Source organism: Felis catus, chromosome F1 (genome assembly GCF_018350175.1).
Source record: "Felis catus isolate Fca126 chromosome F1, F.catus_Fca126_mat1.0, whole genome shotgun sequence".
Lineage (NCBI taxonomy): Eukaryota > Metazoa > Chordata > Mammalia > Carnivora > Felidae > Felis > Felis catus.
This window is the reverse complement of record NC_058384.1, coordinates 22,268,209-22,287,182: the sequence shown is the minus strand read 5'-3', so window position 1 is coordinate 22,287,182 and position 18,974 is coordinate 22,268,209. Positions and strand designations below refer to the sequence as shown.

The 18,974-nt window shown below is 37.2% G+C and overlaps 1 protein-coding gene across 7 annotated transcripts in view; it reads left to right on the top strand.

Annotated features, from left to right (window-relative positions):
- Positions 1 to 18,974, top strand: part of HMCN1 (hemicentin 1) — a 469,326-nt gene that overhangs the window by 394,261 nt on the left and 56,091 nt on the right. For all 7 annotated transcript variants that reach the window (XM_023247312.2, XM_003999241.5, XM_019821722.3 and 4 more), the window contains 12 exons: positions 949 to 1,085; positions 5,052 to 5,193; positions 6,208 to 6,352; positions 6,749 to 6,876; positions 7,190 to 7,346; positions 9,431 to 9,552; positions 9,751 to 9,915; positions 11,516 to 11,623; positions 12,291 to 12,428; positions 12,562 to 12,696; positions 16,007 to 16,276; positions 18,336 to 18,526. In XM_023247312.2, the coding sequence (XP_023103080.2) occupies positions 949 to 1,085; positions 5,052 to 5,193; positions 6,208 to 6,352; positions 6,749 to 6,876; positions 7,190 to 7,346; positions 9,431 to 9,552; positions 9,751 to 9,915; positions 11,516 to 11,623; positions 12,291 to 12,428; positions 12,562 to 12,696; positions 16,007 to 16,276; positions 18,336 to 18,526 (1,838 nt within the window). The remainder of the gene's footprint in view (positions 1 to 948; positions 1,086 to 5,051; positions 5,194 to 6,207; positions 6,353 to 6,748; positions 6,877 to 7,189; positions 7,347 to 9,430; positions 9,553 to 9,750; positions 9,916 to 11,515; positions 11,624 to 12,290; positions 12,429 to 12,561; positions 12,697 to 16,006; positions 16,277 to 18,335; positions 18,527 to 18,974) is intronic.

The window sequence follows — 18,974 nt, the reverse complement described above, 5'->3', positions numbered from 1 at the left end:
GTACACTTGCTTGATTACATACACACACACACACACACATTTAAGACTTTGAAATTTATTCCCAAATTACCTTCTAGAAAAGTTGGGCCAATTAAACTCTGGCCAATATTATTTCAACATAGAGATGGGAATTACTCTTTATGGAAAGGAACATTTAACAAACCAAAAGGAAATATTTATTTCATTCTTGTAGCCTAGATGACTCGTCAATGCAAATTATCTGTTATTTAGGTACCCCCCTCTCACCAGCCCTACACACACATTAAGCCTGCCACTAATTGACAAGTCACATTAAAAGATACATTTCTGGGGTGCCTGGGTGGCTCAGTTGATTAGGAGTCTGACATCGGCTCAGGTCATGATCTCCCGGTTCGTGAGTTTGAGCCCCGTGTTGGGCTCTCTACTGTCAGTGTTTGAGATCCTCTGTCCCCCTCTGTCTCTGCCCCTCCCCTGATCGCACTCTCTCTCTCTCTCTGTCTCTCAAAAATAAATGAAAACATTTTAACAAAAAGATACATTTCTGAATATTAAGAAAGTGTATACATTTCTGTAGGTTATGATGGGTAGACCCTCATTTATTAGTTTTCAAATCTGATGTTCAGAGAAAATCATTACCAAGTGTGGAACCTGGACAAGAAATCCTTCCTTTGTGCCTTAGTTTCTTTACCTGTTAAATGGTGATAGTAATGTGATTATATTGCTTATCCTGTCATTCATGTGGCTCTTGGAAGAATTATTACTTTATGTGTCTGAAAGTACAGAGTAAGGCTTAAAAACAAAAGTCCACTATTTGTAGTCATCCATATCATAAATTGAATGCGTAATATTTTAAGTTTATGCCTCTTATTTTACATAACAGGAGTAACATTTGTTGAAAACCTAAGATAATACAGATCATTTTACATCTTGTTTATTGTAAGCCTCTGATATGTTTGTTCTTATACCCAGTACCCCCTAATATTGCTGGAACTGATGAGTCCCAGGATTTCACTGTGTTACGGAACAGACAAGTGACACTGGAATGCAAATCAGATGCAGTGCCCCCACCTATAATCACTTGGCTTAAAAATGGAGATCGGTTACAGGTAAATCCTCCTAAATTCCGCAAATCCATTTTGAGGAAAAAAATCAGCTGAGGAGTCTTTGCTAGGTAGACAAAACCAAACATCAGGCTACTGTTATTCAACATTGCGTGGGGGGGGGGGGGGCACAGGATCTTTTAACCAGCCTTATTTTCTCAACCTTCACTCAGGTAGTTAATACCTAACTATGGGTCAAAAGACAGGTATTTTGATTCAGACACTCTGTAAATTGGCCCAAGTATGTATCTCCTGGAGCCCATGGATTAAAGTTGGATTTGAAATACTCAGCTATTTCTTTACTTGAGAGGGAATAAACCATCTGAGTCTCAAAAGAACTGACCTGTCCTACTAAGTGTCTTGGACAAAGCTTTTACTGAATTTTTCTAGAATAAACCAGGACCTCAGGAGGGACCCCCAGAATCTAGGTGATACCCTTGGATGCCAAGAATATAAGACAGGAATCCTTGAAGAACACACTTACTGGCTTTCTAAAGCTTCCCATTCTCATGTGATATCTGTGTGCTGTCACTGAGTGTCACAGCCCAGGATCCTAAATTGCTTTTTAGTGTTCGTTCAAAGCCTTGACTTTGAATGTTCTGGTTGTTCCTATCCTAGTCATTACATATGCTTTTTTCCCCTTTTGTTCCTCCTCATCCTTAGTATAACTTACTGTGCTAATTGTCTCTAATTATAAAAGAAGATTAAGTCCCCTAACCCCTAAGGCAGAACTTCCACCACCACCAAATCACACCAAGGGACCAAAAACAGACTGGATGCTAACTGGGGGTTACTTGCATGCGAAATTATCATGGGTATCACTTAACATTCATGTGCCTCAGTTTCTCTATTTATTGTGCCTCTACTGTAATGATAGGCACTATAATTGCTACTGAGAGTAGTCTTGACCTTCAAGGAGCTCACAGACTACTTGAAAAGATAGAAGTAAATCAAAGATTATAGCATGGATACAACTCATATGTTAGCGCAAGGTACAGCATTTTATAAAAACAGAAGAGAAGCTAGTAACTCAGACTCCAGGGTAAGGGACAGTTCAGGGGAGCTTCTTGAAAAGGGTAAAATCAGTTTTAAATGATGAGTAGATGTTGGGTGAGAAAGAAGAGGGAAATTCTAATGATAGATAATGGCATCTACAAAGCTATTTCAGGGAAAGGAATGCTGTTCTTCCAGGAACTGCAAGTAGCTTGGTGTGGCTGAAGTAGACTGTGATTAAAATCCTCTGATTATTCCCCGTAGATTTCAGGATTCATGTTAAACTACCCCGCTTAGCTCACAAGACCTTTCACGCTCTGACATTTTTTCCATAGTTTTATCTCCCATATGTGCATTTTACTCAAAACTATTAGGTGTTCAGACAGAGACTGAGTGAATGTTGATGATGGAGAAGTTTAGAATAATTCCAGCTATGAACAAGTGATGTTAGTCCTGGGACAGGGTAAGTTCAATGGTTATGAAAAGGAGATGAATTCAGTTTCAGATATTTTGAGTTTGAATTACTGATATATTATCCAAGTGGAGATTCTAAAAAGCACTAAGAAATATAGGTCCCTATTTCATCAAAAACGTCTTTGACTTGGTAGTCTTCAGTTGTATGACCAGTTGTTGAAGCCATAGGTTTGTATGAAGTTGACCAGAAAGCATATATAAGAATGCTTGAGATGTACATACAAAAGAAATGCATAAGAAAGCATACATAAGAATGTGTGAGAAAATCTGTAAATGAGAATAAAGCATAAGGCAACACTGATAATTACAAGGCGAGCAAAGGAAGAAGAGAAGAAGAACAGAACTGAGAAGGAGGACGCAGAGAGATAGGATTAAATACAGGAGACACTGGTGTACCAAAAGCCAAGGAAAAGAGAAGGAGTGGTTAACAGAGACCATGCTAAGATACAATTAAGTTGTGTCCATGACTTTGGCAATACACAGAAATAGTAAAAAGATCTGAACAATCGTTCTTCAATAGAGTAATCAAAGGAAAGGGTAGGCTACCATTGTTGGGAGAATTAAGGAAGAAGAGGGAATGGAAATAATTATGGGCTATTCTTTAAATATGTAGAAGACTTGCACACATAAGAGACTGAAGATATAAGAGAGAGAAAGAAGTTTAGAGAATAACATGTGTTAGAGAAGTAATGGGACCCTGGTCACAAGTGAAGAAATCACCCTTGGACAGAAGGGCTGACCTTTTCCGCAGAGATGGAAAGATAGGAAGGTTGCATTCATTAAGTAAGGTAGGAGGAGGAGAGAACTGCAGGCACAGGGCTTTGATTTTCTCCATGGAATAGAAAGCAAGATCATCAACTGACAATAAGATTCTATCTGATGAAAGAAGTTAAATTTGGAAGAATCATTGGTGGCCAATGGAAAGAGACCAGAGAAAATTATATGAGACTTGATGAGTTAGCAGAACTTACTGATATTCATGGAACAAAAACATTATTAAGAATCAACTCTGACCTTTTTTATTAGCCTGAAACCCTGCTATACCCATATAAAAAAATTAAAAATAGATATTTTATAGAACTTGCCATATGTTTAAGAAATCACTTATTCTCATCAGAGGTAATAAAGTTTTATCACTAGGAGCCCCTATAGCAATTAAAGGCCTAAAGAAAATACATGACTTTGTAAAATAAGGAGCTGAACTGCACATTTGAATATGAACAACTCTTTTCATTAGAAATATACAGTTAGCCCTTGAACAACATGGAGACAAGAGGCACTAACCCTTCCATGTAGTCAGAAATCTGCGTATAACTTTTGACTCCCCCAAAAACTTTACTAATACTCTATTGTTGACCCAAAGCCTTACCAATAATATAGTTGATCAACATATATTTTTATTGTTATATATGTTATGTATTCTATTTTTACATAAATAAGCTAGAGAAAAGAACACATTATTAATAAGATCATAAGGAAGAGACAATACATTTATAGTACTGAATTATATTTATCAAAAAAAAAATCCACATGTAAGTGGACCCATGCAATAGAAGGTCAGTGGTATATCTAATTGGGACAGATCCCATATGGCAAAAAAAACCTTATTTAGGCTACCCCTGAAGTAGTTCCTTCTTTGATGCAACCAGAAAATATTAGTCTTTGGTGCTACCTGGAAATTTTTAGTGATTATGAACATCATGCATCGTTATACAAAATTAATTGTTTACATCTATTTTCCCAGTTGGACTTAATAGCAGAGATTAGGGTTCATTGTTGCTATATTTTCATAATTCTTGTTTCTACATCTGGGTACAAAATAAACACTTAACAATATTCATAGACTAAAATCATTTATTTACTTATTTTTAAGTGTTAAAGGACCATTGTTTCTTATAAGTTAAGCAAAGTTAATTTAAGTCATGAAGCTTTCAGTTGTAAATGGCAGAATTAAACTCAAACCAACTTAAAAATTATTTAAAGATATTTATTACCTACAGTGATTGGTGATCTTATGTTTTAGGTCTTAGGTATTACTAGATCCAGAGATTCTTCTCACATAAGCAAGCATCTATGATATTTTTTCTCTGAATCTCAATTCTGCTTGCTTTGTTTTAGATTCAGAACAGGCTGTCCACACAAGGTGGTAAGACCACTACCAGGCTATGTCATCCTCACTACCAGATACCAATAAAAAGAACACTTCTTATTCCCCAACACTTCCAACACAGTCCTGCAGAGGGCTCTCTGGGGCCCAGCTGCCCATCCTTGAGTGGATCATTGTGGCCAGGAGAACTGGGAACATCGATTGTGCCCTTGCCTTAAGCACACTCAGAAATAGTTCCCAAGGAGTTTGGATCCCAGGATAACAGTAGGGGGAGCAGACAAAGCATACTGGAAGACAGGCAATCCACAGTTCACTATAATTACTTTTTGCTGTTATAAAGTAATATTTTATTCTCTTTTCCTGACATTTTAATGGTAAATCTTACTTGCTGAATCCAGGCAAGCCCTCGGGTACGAATCCTCTCTGGAGGGAGATACTTGCAAATTAATAATGCAGATCTAAGTGATACAGCCAATTATACTTGTGTGGCCAGCAACGTTGCAGGAAAGACTACAAGAGAATTTATTCTCACTGTAAATGGTAAGAAAGTTAACCATTGTTTCACAATTTAAAAATTCAGCCAAGGGCATTCAAAGAAATGATAACATTTTTGTTTCTTATGGGCACGCTAAATAAATTCTTGTGGTTATCTTATTTTTTGAAGACAACATGTATTTGTATTATGGCTATATTCAAATGATATTTCAAAAAAATTAATTAAAGGTACATTATCTTAGAGGATAATATATGTCCAGTCATTATCAGCATATCCTGATGCTCTGTGTCATTCAGATAAGAGGCATTGAGAAAGTTACACTAAATCTCTGGATGACAGGTGGTCCATTATTTAGTTCTTTATTCATGTTGGTGTTGGGTGTATATGTGCTACAGAGACTGCCACAGGACTGTGATTTTCTCAAATATAAAATCTAAACACTAAAATGTGCCAATATTAGGGGAGATAATACAGGCTTTTCCCCATAATAGTGTCTTTGGTTACTATATGAAGCTTTACAGAATATTGAGTGACCTACACAACTAATATCTCTAATACTAAAGTTACAATTCAAGTTTTCTATTCCCATATGAACTCAACGATTAATAAAATACATACTCTGAGACTTGCATGATTAATCACAGATGTGCTTTTCATTAGACCGGCCCACTGTCTGTTCTTTATTTAAAGTGAAGCTGTTCCAGTGCTAACATTCCCTGACCATTATTTGGCCAAAGAGAAATAAGAAATATCATCTTTAATTTGCATCAGACCAGAGCTAATTTTTATTCAAGCGTCCCTCCAGGAAAGCCAGATTTCACACACCGTATCAGGGATTTAAAACCTCCTTCCCCCAACCTGTGCTTTATTTTTCAACATGGAGTTTCTTGAGTAAGACTTTAGGAATTAAACCCCAATTCTGTTTATACTAACCTGAATTAGCCACAGGCAAAGCTGTACCTTTGACTCAAAGCTAACCTTGTATTACCTCTTCAGAGTCTTAGTTCAGGCTGTGTTATTAATGTGAATGAAGTTTTCCACATACCTCTCTTGCGCAGTTCCTCCAAACATAAAGAGCGGCCCCCAGAGTCTTGTCGTTCACGTAAATAGGTCGACTGTATTGGAGTGCCTTGCTGGGGGTGTGCCGACCCCGAGGGTAACATGGAGAAAGGATGGAGCTGTTCTATCTGCAGGTCACGCAAGGTAACAGTTCTGGAGAAGGACGAAAAATACTGTACTAACTGAAATATAAATTCTTGAATCTTTTTTTCCAATGTATTGTTTTGGTCTTGTTATATTTAATACGAGTATCCTCATCTTTATATGAGAATCAACACATACTATTTTAAAAGCATAATCGTAAGGCTTGTGTCCAAAAACATAATGATTGTATTTCCTCCAAGGGCACAAGTCCATCTGCTATGCATCTTTGCAGAACATCCCCCTTTTCCACCCAGGGTATTGTGAATTTCTAAAGCAGGAAAAGACAAAAAAAAAAAAAATGGATTTAACTATAAGTCTTGTAAAATACTCTCAGTCAGAATGTGAATAATCAGAAAAGGCTGATTCCGGGGACTTCACTTGTGATCTTTCTTGTAGATACTCCATCTTGGAAAATGGATTCCTTCATATCCAGTCAGCACATGTCACAGACACTGGACGATATTTGTGTATGGCTACCAATGCTGCTGGAACAGACCGCAGGCGAATAGATTTACAGGTCCATGGTAAATATACTTCTGTGAATGACATCTAATCTTTGGGTTAAATGTTCTTTGATAGCCTAAACCAGTGAGATCATAAAGACCTGGATATCCGGGGCTACGCGAGTGTACCACACTCTATTGCGAACAGTCAAGATCCATGTTTTCTCCTCACTGTGGCTAGCGCCATCACAACACTATTTAAATTCACAGAGCCTGATCAAGTTCATGATTAGGGGGCAAGTTACCAGTGATTAATTTCAGTCTGACAGAAATACTTCAGGTGGCATACTATTTGCTGAATGTGTTACCCTCCTATTTGTTGACTTTGTTTTAGTTCCTCCATCCATTGCTCTGGGTCCTACCAACATAACTGTAACAGTAAATGTTCAAACTACTCTGGCTTGTGAGGCTACTGGGATACCAAAACCATCAATCAGGTGGAAGAAAAATGGGCATCTTCTTAATGTAGATCAAAATCAGAATTCATACAGGTAAGGAATAATTGTTTTTAACTTTTTAATATTTGTTTATTTTTGAGAGAGACAGGGTGCAAGCAGCGGAGGGGCAGAAAGAGAGAGAGAGAGAGAGAGAGAGAGAGACAGAATCTGAAGCAGGCTCCAGGCTCTGAGCTGTCAGCACAGAGCCTGAAGCAGGGCTCGAACTCATGGATGGTGAGATCATGACCTGAGCCAAAGTCAGACGCTTAACTGACTGAGCCACCCAGACACCCCAGTAAGGAATAATTTAGTATATGTGCTGCCGAAGCGAGCACACAGTAAGGAATAATTTAATTGAAAACCCCCACCTACTATTTAGAAACATTATTTTATTATTTTTTTTAATTTTTTTTAACGTTTATTTATTTTTGAGACAGAGAGAGACAGAGCATGAACGGGGGAGGGCCAGAGAGAGAGAGGGAGACACAGAATCCTAATCAGGCTCCAGGCTCTGAGCTGTCAGCACAGAGCCCGACGCGGGGCTGGAATTCACAGAGCACGAGATCATGACCTGAGCCAAAGTCGGATGCTCAACCGACTGAGCCACCTAGGCACCCCTAGAAACATCATTTTAAAAAGAATTAACATTTCATCTCTATCAATGGGGACAGCATATATATACATACAATGGGGACAGCCTTTACATACATGTTTGAAGCCTATACATGTTTGAGGAATTAGCTAGTATATAGAGTATATATTTTTTCTTAATGTGAAATTAGTTTTTCAACCTAAAAGCTTTTTTTGAATTATAAGTTCAACTTCTCCATCATAAACCTTATGAATGAAGGTCAGAGAGATCTGCAAGATTAGATTCCTATTCTGCTTTATTTTTTAGCACCTTTTAGATTTTTATAAAGAAAAAAAGTTAAAGCATCATTTGGTATAAAAGAAAAACTATTCTGTAAAATTAATACTAGCTGTAGCCGTAGAATAAAAAATAAAATTCTGAACCTTGAAATACACCTTAGGTATTTGATAGCATGAGGGAACATACCATTTTCTCCAATTTTTTGCATTCTCCCAGCTTTACTTCCAGTAGCTCATAATATGACAGTGTATGGTTTTTAAAAGCTAACCTCTAAATCACTAGGAATTTCTGATATTTAAGATGAGCATCATTTATTGTATCTCAATTAAATTAATGGATATATACCTCGTCAAAGGATTTGCCAAATGTTCTCATAGATCTACTTTGACAATAATCAATTCTGATAATCAAGAAATATGAAACCAGGAATGTTTCACTTGGAATTCTATTGTTTCTCTCTCTTTCTCACCCTTTTATTCTTTGGGTAGCGGGAGTCTAGTGACTTGAAGATATACACTCTATGGAAAATATACAATACCATTGAATAAAAAAGCATGTCAAATGTATTCCCATTAAATCAAATCATTTTTATTCCATCAGCACACACTTTGCAGTAAGAAAGTAGATATTTTATTTAGATTTACTTAGAATAATATATGTATATTTATTAAAGCTCTTAAATATTTGAAATGATCTAGATCACTTTAGTTTTTAATTGATTACACATTAGGAAAAAGACTTATTGATGTATGTACTATGCATCTCTAAGATGTCCAGCACATGTAAGGAGACATGTGAAGAAGGGAAACATGCAAGACAGACAGAGTTGTAATTACCCGTCCGTCAATGGAAATAATCAAGTACCAATCTACAAAGCTATTGTGAAATTTAGAGATAGTTTATGTGAAACAGTTGAGATGGTGCCAGAATGTATTCAATGCTCAATCAACAATAGCTATCATCAGTGTGCCCATTTTACTGTATTTCACTTAGAAGAGCATGGTTGGTCATGATAGAAGCATTCAGAAAATGCAGGATGCCCCCTTCGAACAATCCACCCAGCTGCTTCCTATAAATCTCAAGGTTAGGGCTCTGTTAACCCATTGCCCATATAAAAAAGTCTGATATATGAAGTATCAGAGAGACTCCTCATTTTAACATGAGGAAAGAATTCCATTTCCCTCAATTCACAACATGGTACCATGTTGAACCAACATTTATGAAAAATGATATATAGTACATCATTTCTTTGAAATATTTCTTCTAGGCTCCTTTCTTCAGGTTCACTAGTAATTATTTCCCCTTCTGTGGATGACACTGCAACCTATGAGTGCACCGTGACAAATGATGCCGGAGAGGATAAAAGAACTGTGGATCTCACTGTCCAAGGTAGAACTGGCTTACTGTATGGATTGATACTTACTATCATCATACATTTCATCATTCCACTACCTTACAACAGGGCTTCTTTTTCCACTTACCTAACATTCACTTTCAGTGTAGGAAAAGAAAGATGTATGAAAGGAGTTTGGAAATCTGGAAGGGTCGCAAATGTGTACTTTCTTCTTGTTGTTATTGTTGTTTTAGTTCCACCTTCCATAGCTGATGAGCCTACAGACTTCCTGGTAACCAAACACGCCCCAACGGTGATTACTTGCACTGCTTCGGGAGTTCCATTTCCCTCAATCCACTGGACAAAAAATGGGATAAGACTACTTCCCAGGGGAGATGGTTATAGAATTCTGTCATCAGGTAAGGCCAAGCTCAGTGATTACACATCTGTGATTAGATTAATCATGAATAGATGGCTTCACCTGGCCTTTTTTTGGTACCCAAATAAAAGAATAAAATTCATTTTCATTCCTAGACTTAGGCACCTGGGGGGAAAAGCAGTTAGAGTGTGAAGGGGAATTAGAGAACAGGAGAGAAAAAAAATCTGGAAACAAAATAATAATAACTGAATATAATTGTGATCATTGGAATTTTATGTCCATACTTACTGATGCTAAGGTTTTACAAGTTCATGGGTTGCTTTTGAGTGAGCAATACTCCCTCCATTGGCCAAAAAGAATCTCCATTCACTTAACAAACATTTAATGCCTAAAATCAGTTAGAGACTCCACCGAGTTTCTGAGGTTATAAAACTAAGAGGGTTCTTGTTTTCAAGGTTTTTATAATTGAGTAGGTAGGGAAGGTTGGGTGATAAGTGCTAGGATGGGTAATTTTTGAGAGTGGTAGCAGCCATCATTTATAAAGTTTATGTATTGAAAGAGAAAAAAAAATTCACCTCAATGAAAATATAGGTAATTCACACTGGTGTTTCTGAAAGCTGATCCCCTAAGTTGGGAGGGTGCCTTAGAGATAAACTAAAGTAGCAACTAACATCCTGGGATTTATGCATCTGTGCATATTATTCTAAGGGAATTTATTTTCTCAATAGAAGGGAAATAATGGAAGATCATTCGCAGGGTAGAACTTGGCTTTTAAAGCAAAGTATTTTGGCCGTCTCAGAAACCTATATAGATTGGTAGCAATTAAAATCATAAAATAGAAATGAACTACCCTTCAGCACAAGGTATTGTGTTAAGAGAACAGTTTGGAACTTTCTCAAAATATTAAACAGAGTTACCACGTGACCCAGCAGCTCCATTCCTAGGAAATGAAAACATATGTCCACACAAAGACTTGTCTGCAAATGTTCATGCAGCATTATTCACAGTACACAAAGGAGAAACAATCCAAATGTCCACCAACTGGTGAATGAATAAACAAAATATGGATAATCCACACAATGAAATTCTATTTATCAATAAAATAGAGCAAAAAAAAAAATAGAGCAAAAATTGGCACATGCTACAACAGATGAAACTCACAAACTCTGCTCACAGCAAAGGTAATCGGACTCAAGCCATCTGTATGATTGCAAATGCATGAAATGTTCAGAAAGGGCAAATATAGGAGAATGTGAAGAGATTAGTGATTGCCTGGGGCTGGGGTTGGGAGCGAGACGTGACTGTAAATAGGATGAGATTTCTTTTTAGGGTAATAGGAATGTTCTAAAAATTAGATTGTGATAGTTGTGCCATGTAGCTGTAATTAAGCTAAAAATCATTGAAGTGTACATTTAATTGGGTGAATTTTATGGTTGTGATTTTTGCCTAAATGAAGTCATTAATAATGACCAAAAGGCACTGTGTTAGGCACTTCAGGGGATGCAAGTATGCATATAAGCCAAGCACCACTGTGCTATAGGGACAAAAACACAAAATCAGAGAAACCTAGTTTATTGAACCAGAAAAATGGTTGCAGAAAAAACGGACGCACTGTGCATAAAAACTTTTCTTCTTTTTAGGGGCAATTGAAATGTCTGCCACTCAGTTCAACCATGCTGGAAGATACACTTGTGTTGCCAGGAATGCAGCTGGTTCTGCACATCGACACGTGACCCTTCGTGTCCAGGGTATGAAGGTTACTTTCCATTAAAAGCTTGTTGTTTTTTCTTCAAGTCATGTTTATTCTTGAAGGGATGGATGTACTCTCTAGAGTTATGAAACCTGGTAATATCTTGGGAATATGAAAGATTGATAGGTACTAGTCAAAAGACTAAAAAAAACAAAAAAAACAAAAAACCTACAGATGACAAACCACACAGAACAACCCCTAAGTTATTTTTTTCTTGAATTGCTGTAATCTGTTCCTGCTTCTAGTCTTTTTGTTTTTTAATGTTTTATTTATTTTTAAAAGAGACAGAGAGAGAGAGAGAGAGTGAGAGCAAGTGGGGAGGTGCAGAGAGGGAGGGAACAGGGGATCTGAAGCAGTCTCCATACTGACAGCAGAGAGCCCGATGTGGGGCTCGAACTCACAAACCATGAGATAATTACCTGAGATCATGACCTGGCTCAACCAACTGAGCCACCCAGGTGCCCCTGCTTCTAGTCTTCTAATGGAAACTGCTACAGTTGCAAGACTCAAAAAAATGTAATACGGTAAATATTTTCTTCTCCCTAGCACAATCAGATCACTAAAAATTTGGAAATATGAATCTGGGCATGTTTAACCCATGGCTACTTTAGATGTTCCTGCCACTAACTGGTGCCGTTGCTTTCTCTGTTGATTGGTTCTTACAGAGCCTCCAGTCATTCAGCCTCAGCCAAGTGAACTAGACGTCATTGTAAACAATCCAATTTTATTACCATGTGAGGCAACAGGGACACCCAGTCCTTTCATTACTTGGCAAAAAGAAGGCATCAATGTCATCGCTTCAGGTACCTACCAGTGTTTCTATCAAGAAAATCACAAAAAACCAGTGTTTTATAATTCAGAAGTCAGTATTATCTTTTAATGAAAAGAATTTTTAATAAAAATTATTTTTACCCTGCTTTCACAATTGCAACGCAGGCAAAAGTCATGCAGTTCTTCCTAGTGGCGGCTTGCAGATCTCCAGAGCCGTCAGAGAAGATGCTGGCACTTACATGTGTGTGGCTCAGAATCCAGCTGGGACAGCCTTAGGCAAAATCAAATTAAATGTTCAAGGTACCTAAATAATTCATCTCTATGTCTTCATTGCAAAGATGCTTGTAACGGTGGATACCACATTTCATCTATCTAAAATAATGATGCTGCCATAGTTGTCAACATTCTGAGTTTACATTATACAATGCGTTTTTCTATCACTCTTATGAGGAGAAAAGTTAATGTTTGGGGATTTGGGGGGAGGGTCATTGTTTGTGTAAGAAAACTGAGGCATCTCAGAGTAATTTTGGACTTCTACAAACTTCCACTTGGTACTCTATTTCATTGTGGCACATAATTAAAGTGATTTTTAAAACCATTCTCTCCAAAATACCGCATTGGATACATTATGAAACACTACATTGTAATACCCACTCCAAAAACAAATCATAATTTTTCAAGTCATAAATAAAAAATCATGAAACAAAACATCATAATTACAGTTAAGCAATTTGACAGGCAAAAATTATTCTGTAGACAAAGCAGGGTTTTTTTTCACATTTAACTTATTTTCTGAACACAATATTCATATTTGCATACATTGTTTTTGTGAGTGAAGAAGACACCTGGAGGCAGGTTCTGAGCTACTGAATTTGCATTAGCTGATTTTGAATTTCCTTATAGTATGATTTTCCTATGATGAAATAATGACTTCAGTAAAGCCCACCTAACTGCACATCATAAATCTAATTTCTTTATATTTTTCAACATTTTCTCAATAAATATTTATTGGAATAATAAGTGGAAATACATTAAACATTACAGACATGATGCTTCCCTTATAGTGTGGAAAAGGGAAAAAAACTAAACTACCAAATAAATGAAATAATTATAAGTTCTAACGTGTTAAACAGAAAAAAAAAAGGCTGAGATGGAATCATGGGGAAACGTAGGGACCACCTTACCTTAGTGGCTAAAGTGGGCTCTAAGAAGCACCCTTCTCTGAAGGGGTACCATTTAAGCTGAGACCTGAATGATGAGCTAGGATGAGCCGTGCAAAAGCGGCAGAGTGTCCCCAGGAGAGAGGGCAGCATGTGCGATGGCCCCAAGGGAGGAAGGAGTAAGAAAAGAAGCATGCCAGTGTGGTGGAGAGCGGTGAAGAAGGAGAAGGCTGGCAAAATGGAAAGGAAGTCCGAAAAGAAGGCGGGCCAATGCATGGAAGGTCAGAGGGACCACACAAAGGTTGTACTTTCTTCTGTATGCAGTGGGAAGCCTTCTAAGGGTTTAACCATGTTGCTTATCTGGCTTTAGGAAGATCTCTTTTGACGTTATGTAGGTATTGGTTTAGAGAAGGGGCAAGGCTAGAGCTGGAGGAACTCTTTGGGTCCTCCAGGCACCGTGTTACAGGCTGGGAGTGGGAGCGGCTATGTAAATTGCAGGGGTAAATGAAAAAAGTGATGGATAAGATACTTTTGGAGATGTAACTGCCAGGATGGCTGATGAATCAGATTTTGGAGGTTAGGAAAAGAGAAGAATTAATGATGTTTCCTGGACTTTGGGCTTGAGCTAGCGAGTGGATGATAGTGCCATGGGGAGGTGCAAGGGGAGGAACAGGTTTTAGAGGAAGGAAGACATGATTCCTGATTGATCCTGTTTGAGGTGGGAAACTATTAGAAATCCAAGTGGAGATATCAAATGGAATTGAATATTTATGGATCCAGAGCTCGAGAAGTATAGTATAAGATATAAATTTGGAAGTAATCAGTGTATTTCAGCCCACAAGACTGGATCGGAATTTGGACAGAAAAGAACTAAAAACAAAGACCCAGTACTGTGCATTGTTTAAGAAACAGTCTGAGGAAAGAGAGGATGCTAGAAAAGAATACAAAGGAGCAGGCAGAAATGTTGGAGGAAAGCCATATGAAAACTAGGAGAGGAGAACATTTCAAGAGGGAGTGGACAATTTGTTGAATGTGAGTGAGAGATCAGTTGGGATAAGGACCAATAAATATTCATTGGTTTTGGCAACATGGAGATCATGGAAAGAACAGTTGCATATAGGAGGGTTTTTTTCCTTCACTAATTGATTAAAATTGATTAAAATCTGAGCAGTTATGGGACAAAGAAACACAGTAGGTGATTAATAGCATTTCAACATTTCAAAAGCAACCAGAAATAACTGCATGCTTTAGAGGCATGAAAATTCTGAACCAAATCTCTCTTCTTGCAGAAACAGTATATAATGGCAAATACAAGCCCAACCAAATAATGTTGGCTGATATAAATGATTTTAATATGGTTATGTGTATTTTTTCACAACTTGTTGATTTTATTTTACTCATCACCAGTAGTGTATCTTAAAATCTGTTCTCTATGTGGTTGACCACATCTCCATATCCTCTGGAGATACAGCAGATAGTTCTAGGTCTCCGGGACTTGCTATGCACAGAGTGTTGCCTGGATCAGTGGATCTCTGAGATCTCATTTGTGATTCCACTACACATTCTGAATGTGGTAACAGTGAATACTGTTGGCTTTGTTTCTCTCTTTAACTTTCTTGAATGGGTAGTAGTTTTTGTTGTTTGTGGGTTTTGTCTGCACATGCTTAAAAGGATATTTTTACTGTCATTGTCCTCGGCACTTTGTCACTTCTCTGGACTTTCAGTGACACGGGTGGGTCATCCTCTCCTTTCTTTCCTGTGTACTTGTGACTAGTTTTTCCTCCTTTGTGTTTGATTGCTCTCTCACAATTATTTAATATTTCTTTGAGGCTCAACAAAAGATCCAGGCCAATCCCTAAATGGTAATCAGCCTACTGTAATCACTAGGAAGAGAATTCCTTATCATAAGCTCTTCCATAGCTTTCTGGAAAAGTGGGAATAGTTTTATCTGTATAATTCTTTTCCATGATCTATTCATTTATTTATTCAGTCATTCAAACAGTACTTTGTTAAATGTGGCCACTGTATTTGAGACACTAACCACTGTAGGAAATATTTGAGTAAAAGTATCTCTCAGCAGTGGAATGATTTTTAAACCTTGAAGGGGTCTATTCTGAAAGTTTAGATAGCTGAAGTGAATCACATAATATAGTATGTTAAAGAAAATGCCTCTGTTGACACAACCTAAATTTTCTATTTTCTAGGCATGTAGTATCAGGAACATATATTTATGCCCTCATTTAAAATCAATTATCATTTACATTTATTAACTATGTAGAGAATAATTTTCTGGAAGTGGCTCAAAGAATTTTCTTTGCCAATGAAAACAGTGTAGTGATCCTTCAATGATAATACGGTAAAGTCGGGATTTTGTTTCTTTTCAGTGTGACTTCACTTTGCTGGAGTAATACCCTAGTGTATGCTTTTAAGATAAACTTTGTATCTTTTAGTTCCTCCAGTCATTAGCCCCCATCCAAAGGAATATACCACTGCTGTGGATAAACCCATCTCCCTACCATGTGAGGCAGATGGCCTCCCACCACCTGATATTACCTGGCATAAAGATGGGCATGCAGTTATGGAATCAGTCCGCCAACGCATCCTCAGCTCTGGGGCCCTGCAGATAGCATTTGCTCAGCCTGATGATGCTGGCCAGTACACGTGCATGGCAGCTAACGTGGCAGGATCAAGCAGCACGAGCGCCAAGCTCACTGTCCATGGTAGGTTGTTTGACATTATTTCAATCTGCTACATTGCCGTGGCAAAGAGAAAAGACCACCAAGAAAAGATAGGGTGAAAGTCAAAGCCATGCAAAACCCGTAATCCAAAGTGGTGTGTGTTGTGTGTGTGTGTGTGTGTGTGTGTGTGTGGTTGTGTAGGTACACTTACCTTTCTAATATGTAGGCTCTGGTTATTTGTGTGGGCAAAAGAAAAGCTGTGATTATATGTGTGTGAGAAAGATTTCCTTAAGATAGCCAAAATAATCAATGTGTTGCCAGTAATCCCCTCATCTTATGCTTATTGGGATTTATACTTTGGCTACTGATACTGTTTATGGGATCCATTTGTATTTTGTGATTATTCTGCTTTACTTCTCAAGTTGCAAATGATATTGACTCAAAACTAACCACCATGTGAGATACATTATAAATATAGTATGAACCTAATGAGAGTTGGAAATCTATTTGATTCATTATTTTAAAGTAGCAAAATATTTACAAGTATATTTTTATAATAGAAAAAAAATCTTTGTATTCAGACAACTAACAAAATATCTAAGGATCAGCATTGAAATATTTTACTTGTTAATGTATTTTATTTTTTTTTAATTTTTTTTCAACATTTATTTATTTTTGGGACAGAGAGAGACAGAACATGAACGGGGGAGGGGCAGAGAGAGAGGGAGACACAGAATCGGAAACAGGCTCCAGGCTCTGAGCCATCAGCCCAGAGCCTGACGCGGGGCTCGAACTCACGGACCGCGAGATCGTGACCTGGCTGAAGTCGGGCGCTTAACCGACTGCACCACCCAGGCGCCCCTTGTTAATGTATTTTAAACTAAAGATAGACCACCTATTGATATCAATGTTAGGAAACAAACTCTTTTCAACTGCTGTTTTTAGAGGTAATTCTTATAATGGTGAGTTTCTGCTTTTTTCTTCTTTAAAAAAAATTTGTGAAAGCTGTTTTTTATCTTTCAGGTGTATTTGAATTTTCTACAACTTCAGCATTAAAGTGGTGATTTCAAATAGACACATTTTTAATTGAATAAATAAATAAATAAATAGCCCAAATTTTTACTTTTTTAGATATGAAATTTATTGACAAATTGGTTTCCATACAACACCCAGTGCTCATCCCAAAAGGTGCCCTCCTCAATACCCATCACCCACCCTCTCCTCCCTCCCAACCCCCATCAACCCTCAGTTTGTTCTCAGTTTTTAACAGTCTCTTATGCTTTGGCTCTCTCCCACTCTAACCTCTTTTTTTTTTTTTCCTTCCCCTCCCCCATGGGTTCCTGTTAAGTTTCTCAGGATCCACATACTTTTAAAGCCTTTTCTTTAGAAGTAAATGTCATAGTTCCAAGTCCCCTAAGGTATTTGTTAGTACACAAAATAGTCAATTGATCTTTCTGCATTGCCTAAATTCAGTTCAAAGTAATTTGAGGAATAGGAAGTATTTGCACAGAATTCTGAAATCACTATAAAAATTTCCTCTGTGACAGTATAAAAGCTGAATTGTCTTGACCTGGGTTTACTTGCAATTGTTGAAACACATGTGAAATACTGCAATAAATATTTTTTCTGTAGCACTTCGTGACATTCAATATGGGGGGAATGTTTTACGGTGTTTTCAACTGGTGACTTTTATTAATGTGTTCTCACGATATGTCTGTGATACAAATCCAGTAATTATCCAATCATGGATGCATTTTGAGGTTTTGTTGCTCTAGTTTGTTTGTTTTACTTCACTGCAATAAGAATAAAAAACTTAAGAAAAACTTCAGAAGCCAAATAAAAGCTAAAGATTCCTAATCTAGTTCTATGTCACTTGTTCAGAAACTGATTTCGAATATATTCAACAAATTCAAATCCCTTAAAGTTTTTGCTGTAGGCATCTTTCATGATAACAAACAAATCAATGTCTTAATAGACTTTATTTTACTACTTGCGGCAAAATGATCCCCAAAAGAGTCTTTTGTGTGCTGATTTTCAGTGTGAATAAGGATACTGTTGAATTCAACATCATGAATGACTATCTTTTTTAAACTCTTCATAGTACCACCTAGAATCCGAAGCACAGAAGTACACTATATGGTCAATGAGAATTCACAAGCCATTCTTCCATGCGTGGCTGATGGAATCCCCACACCAGCAATCAACTGGAAAAAAGACGATGTTCTTTTAACTAACTTATTAGGAAAGTATACTCTTGAGCCCTATGGAGAACTTATTCTGGAAAATGTTGTGGTAAGTTTAATAGATGTGAATGGATACATTAAACCGGATTAGTAATTCACCTTTTTTCTTTTCGTAGCTTAGCTGGGAAATATACTCTTTAATAACAAAACTACTCTTACATATTCAGGCCAAAAAATGAATTTTATGCATGTTTCATTTTGTGGCCCAGGTCTAAGAATAATATTTAACAGATAGTAGGAACTCATAAATGACCTCCTTCTAAAATGATTTTATTTTTGTGGAAATCTATTTATCAGGAAAAATTCTAAGTGCCTCTGTTATATTCTGTGTTTGTAACCATGCATGGGAATGATTAGAAGAACAGAGATATAAGAATGTCTGATGTGTTATTAAGCAAATAATAAAAAGCAGTTTTTCTGTTCTTTTCAGGATTTTCAATAACCCTTTCTTATCATTGACAAGGAAACTAAAGTCTTAGAGATCCTACTATGCAAGC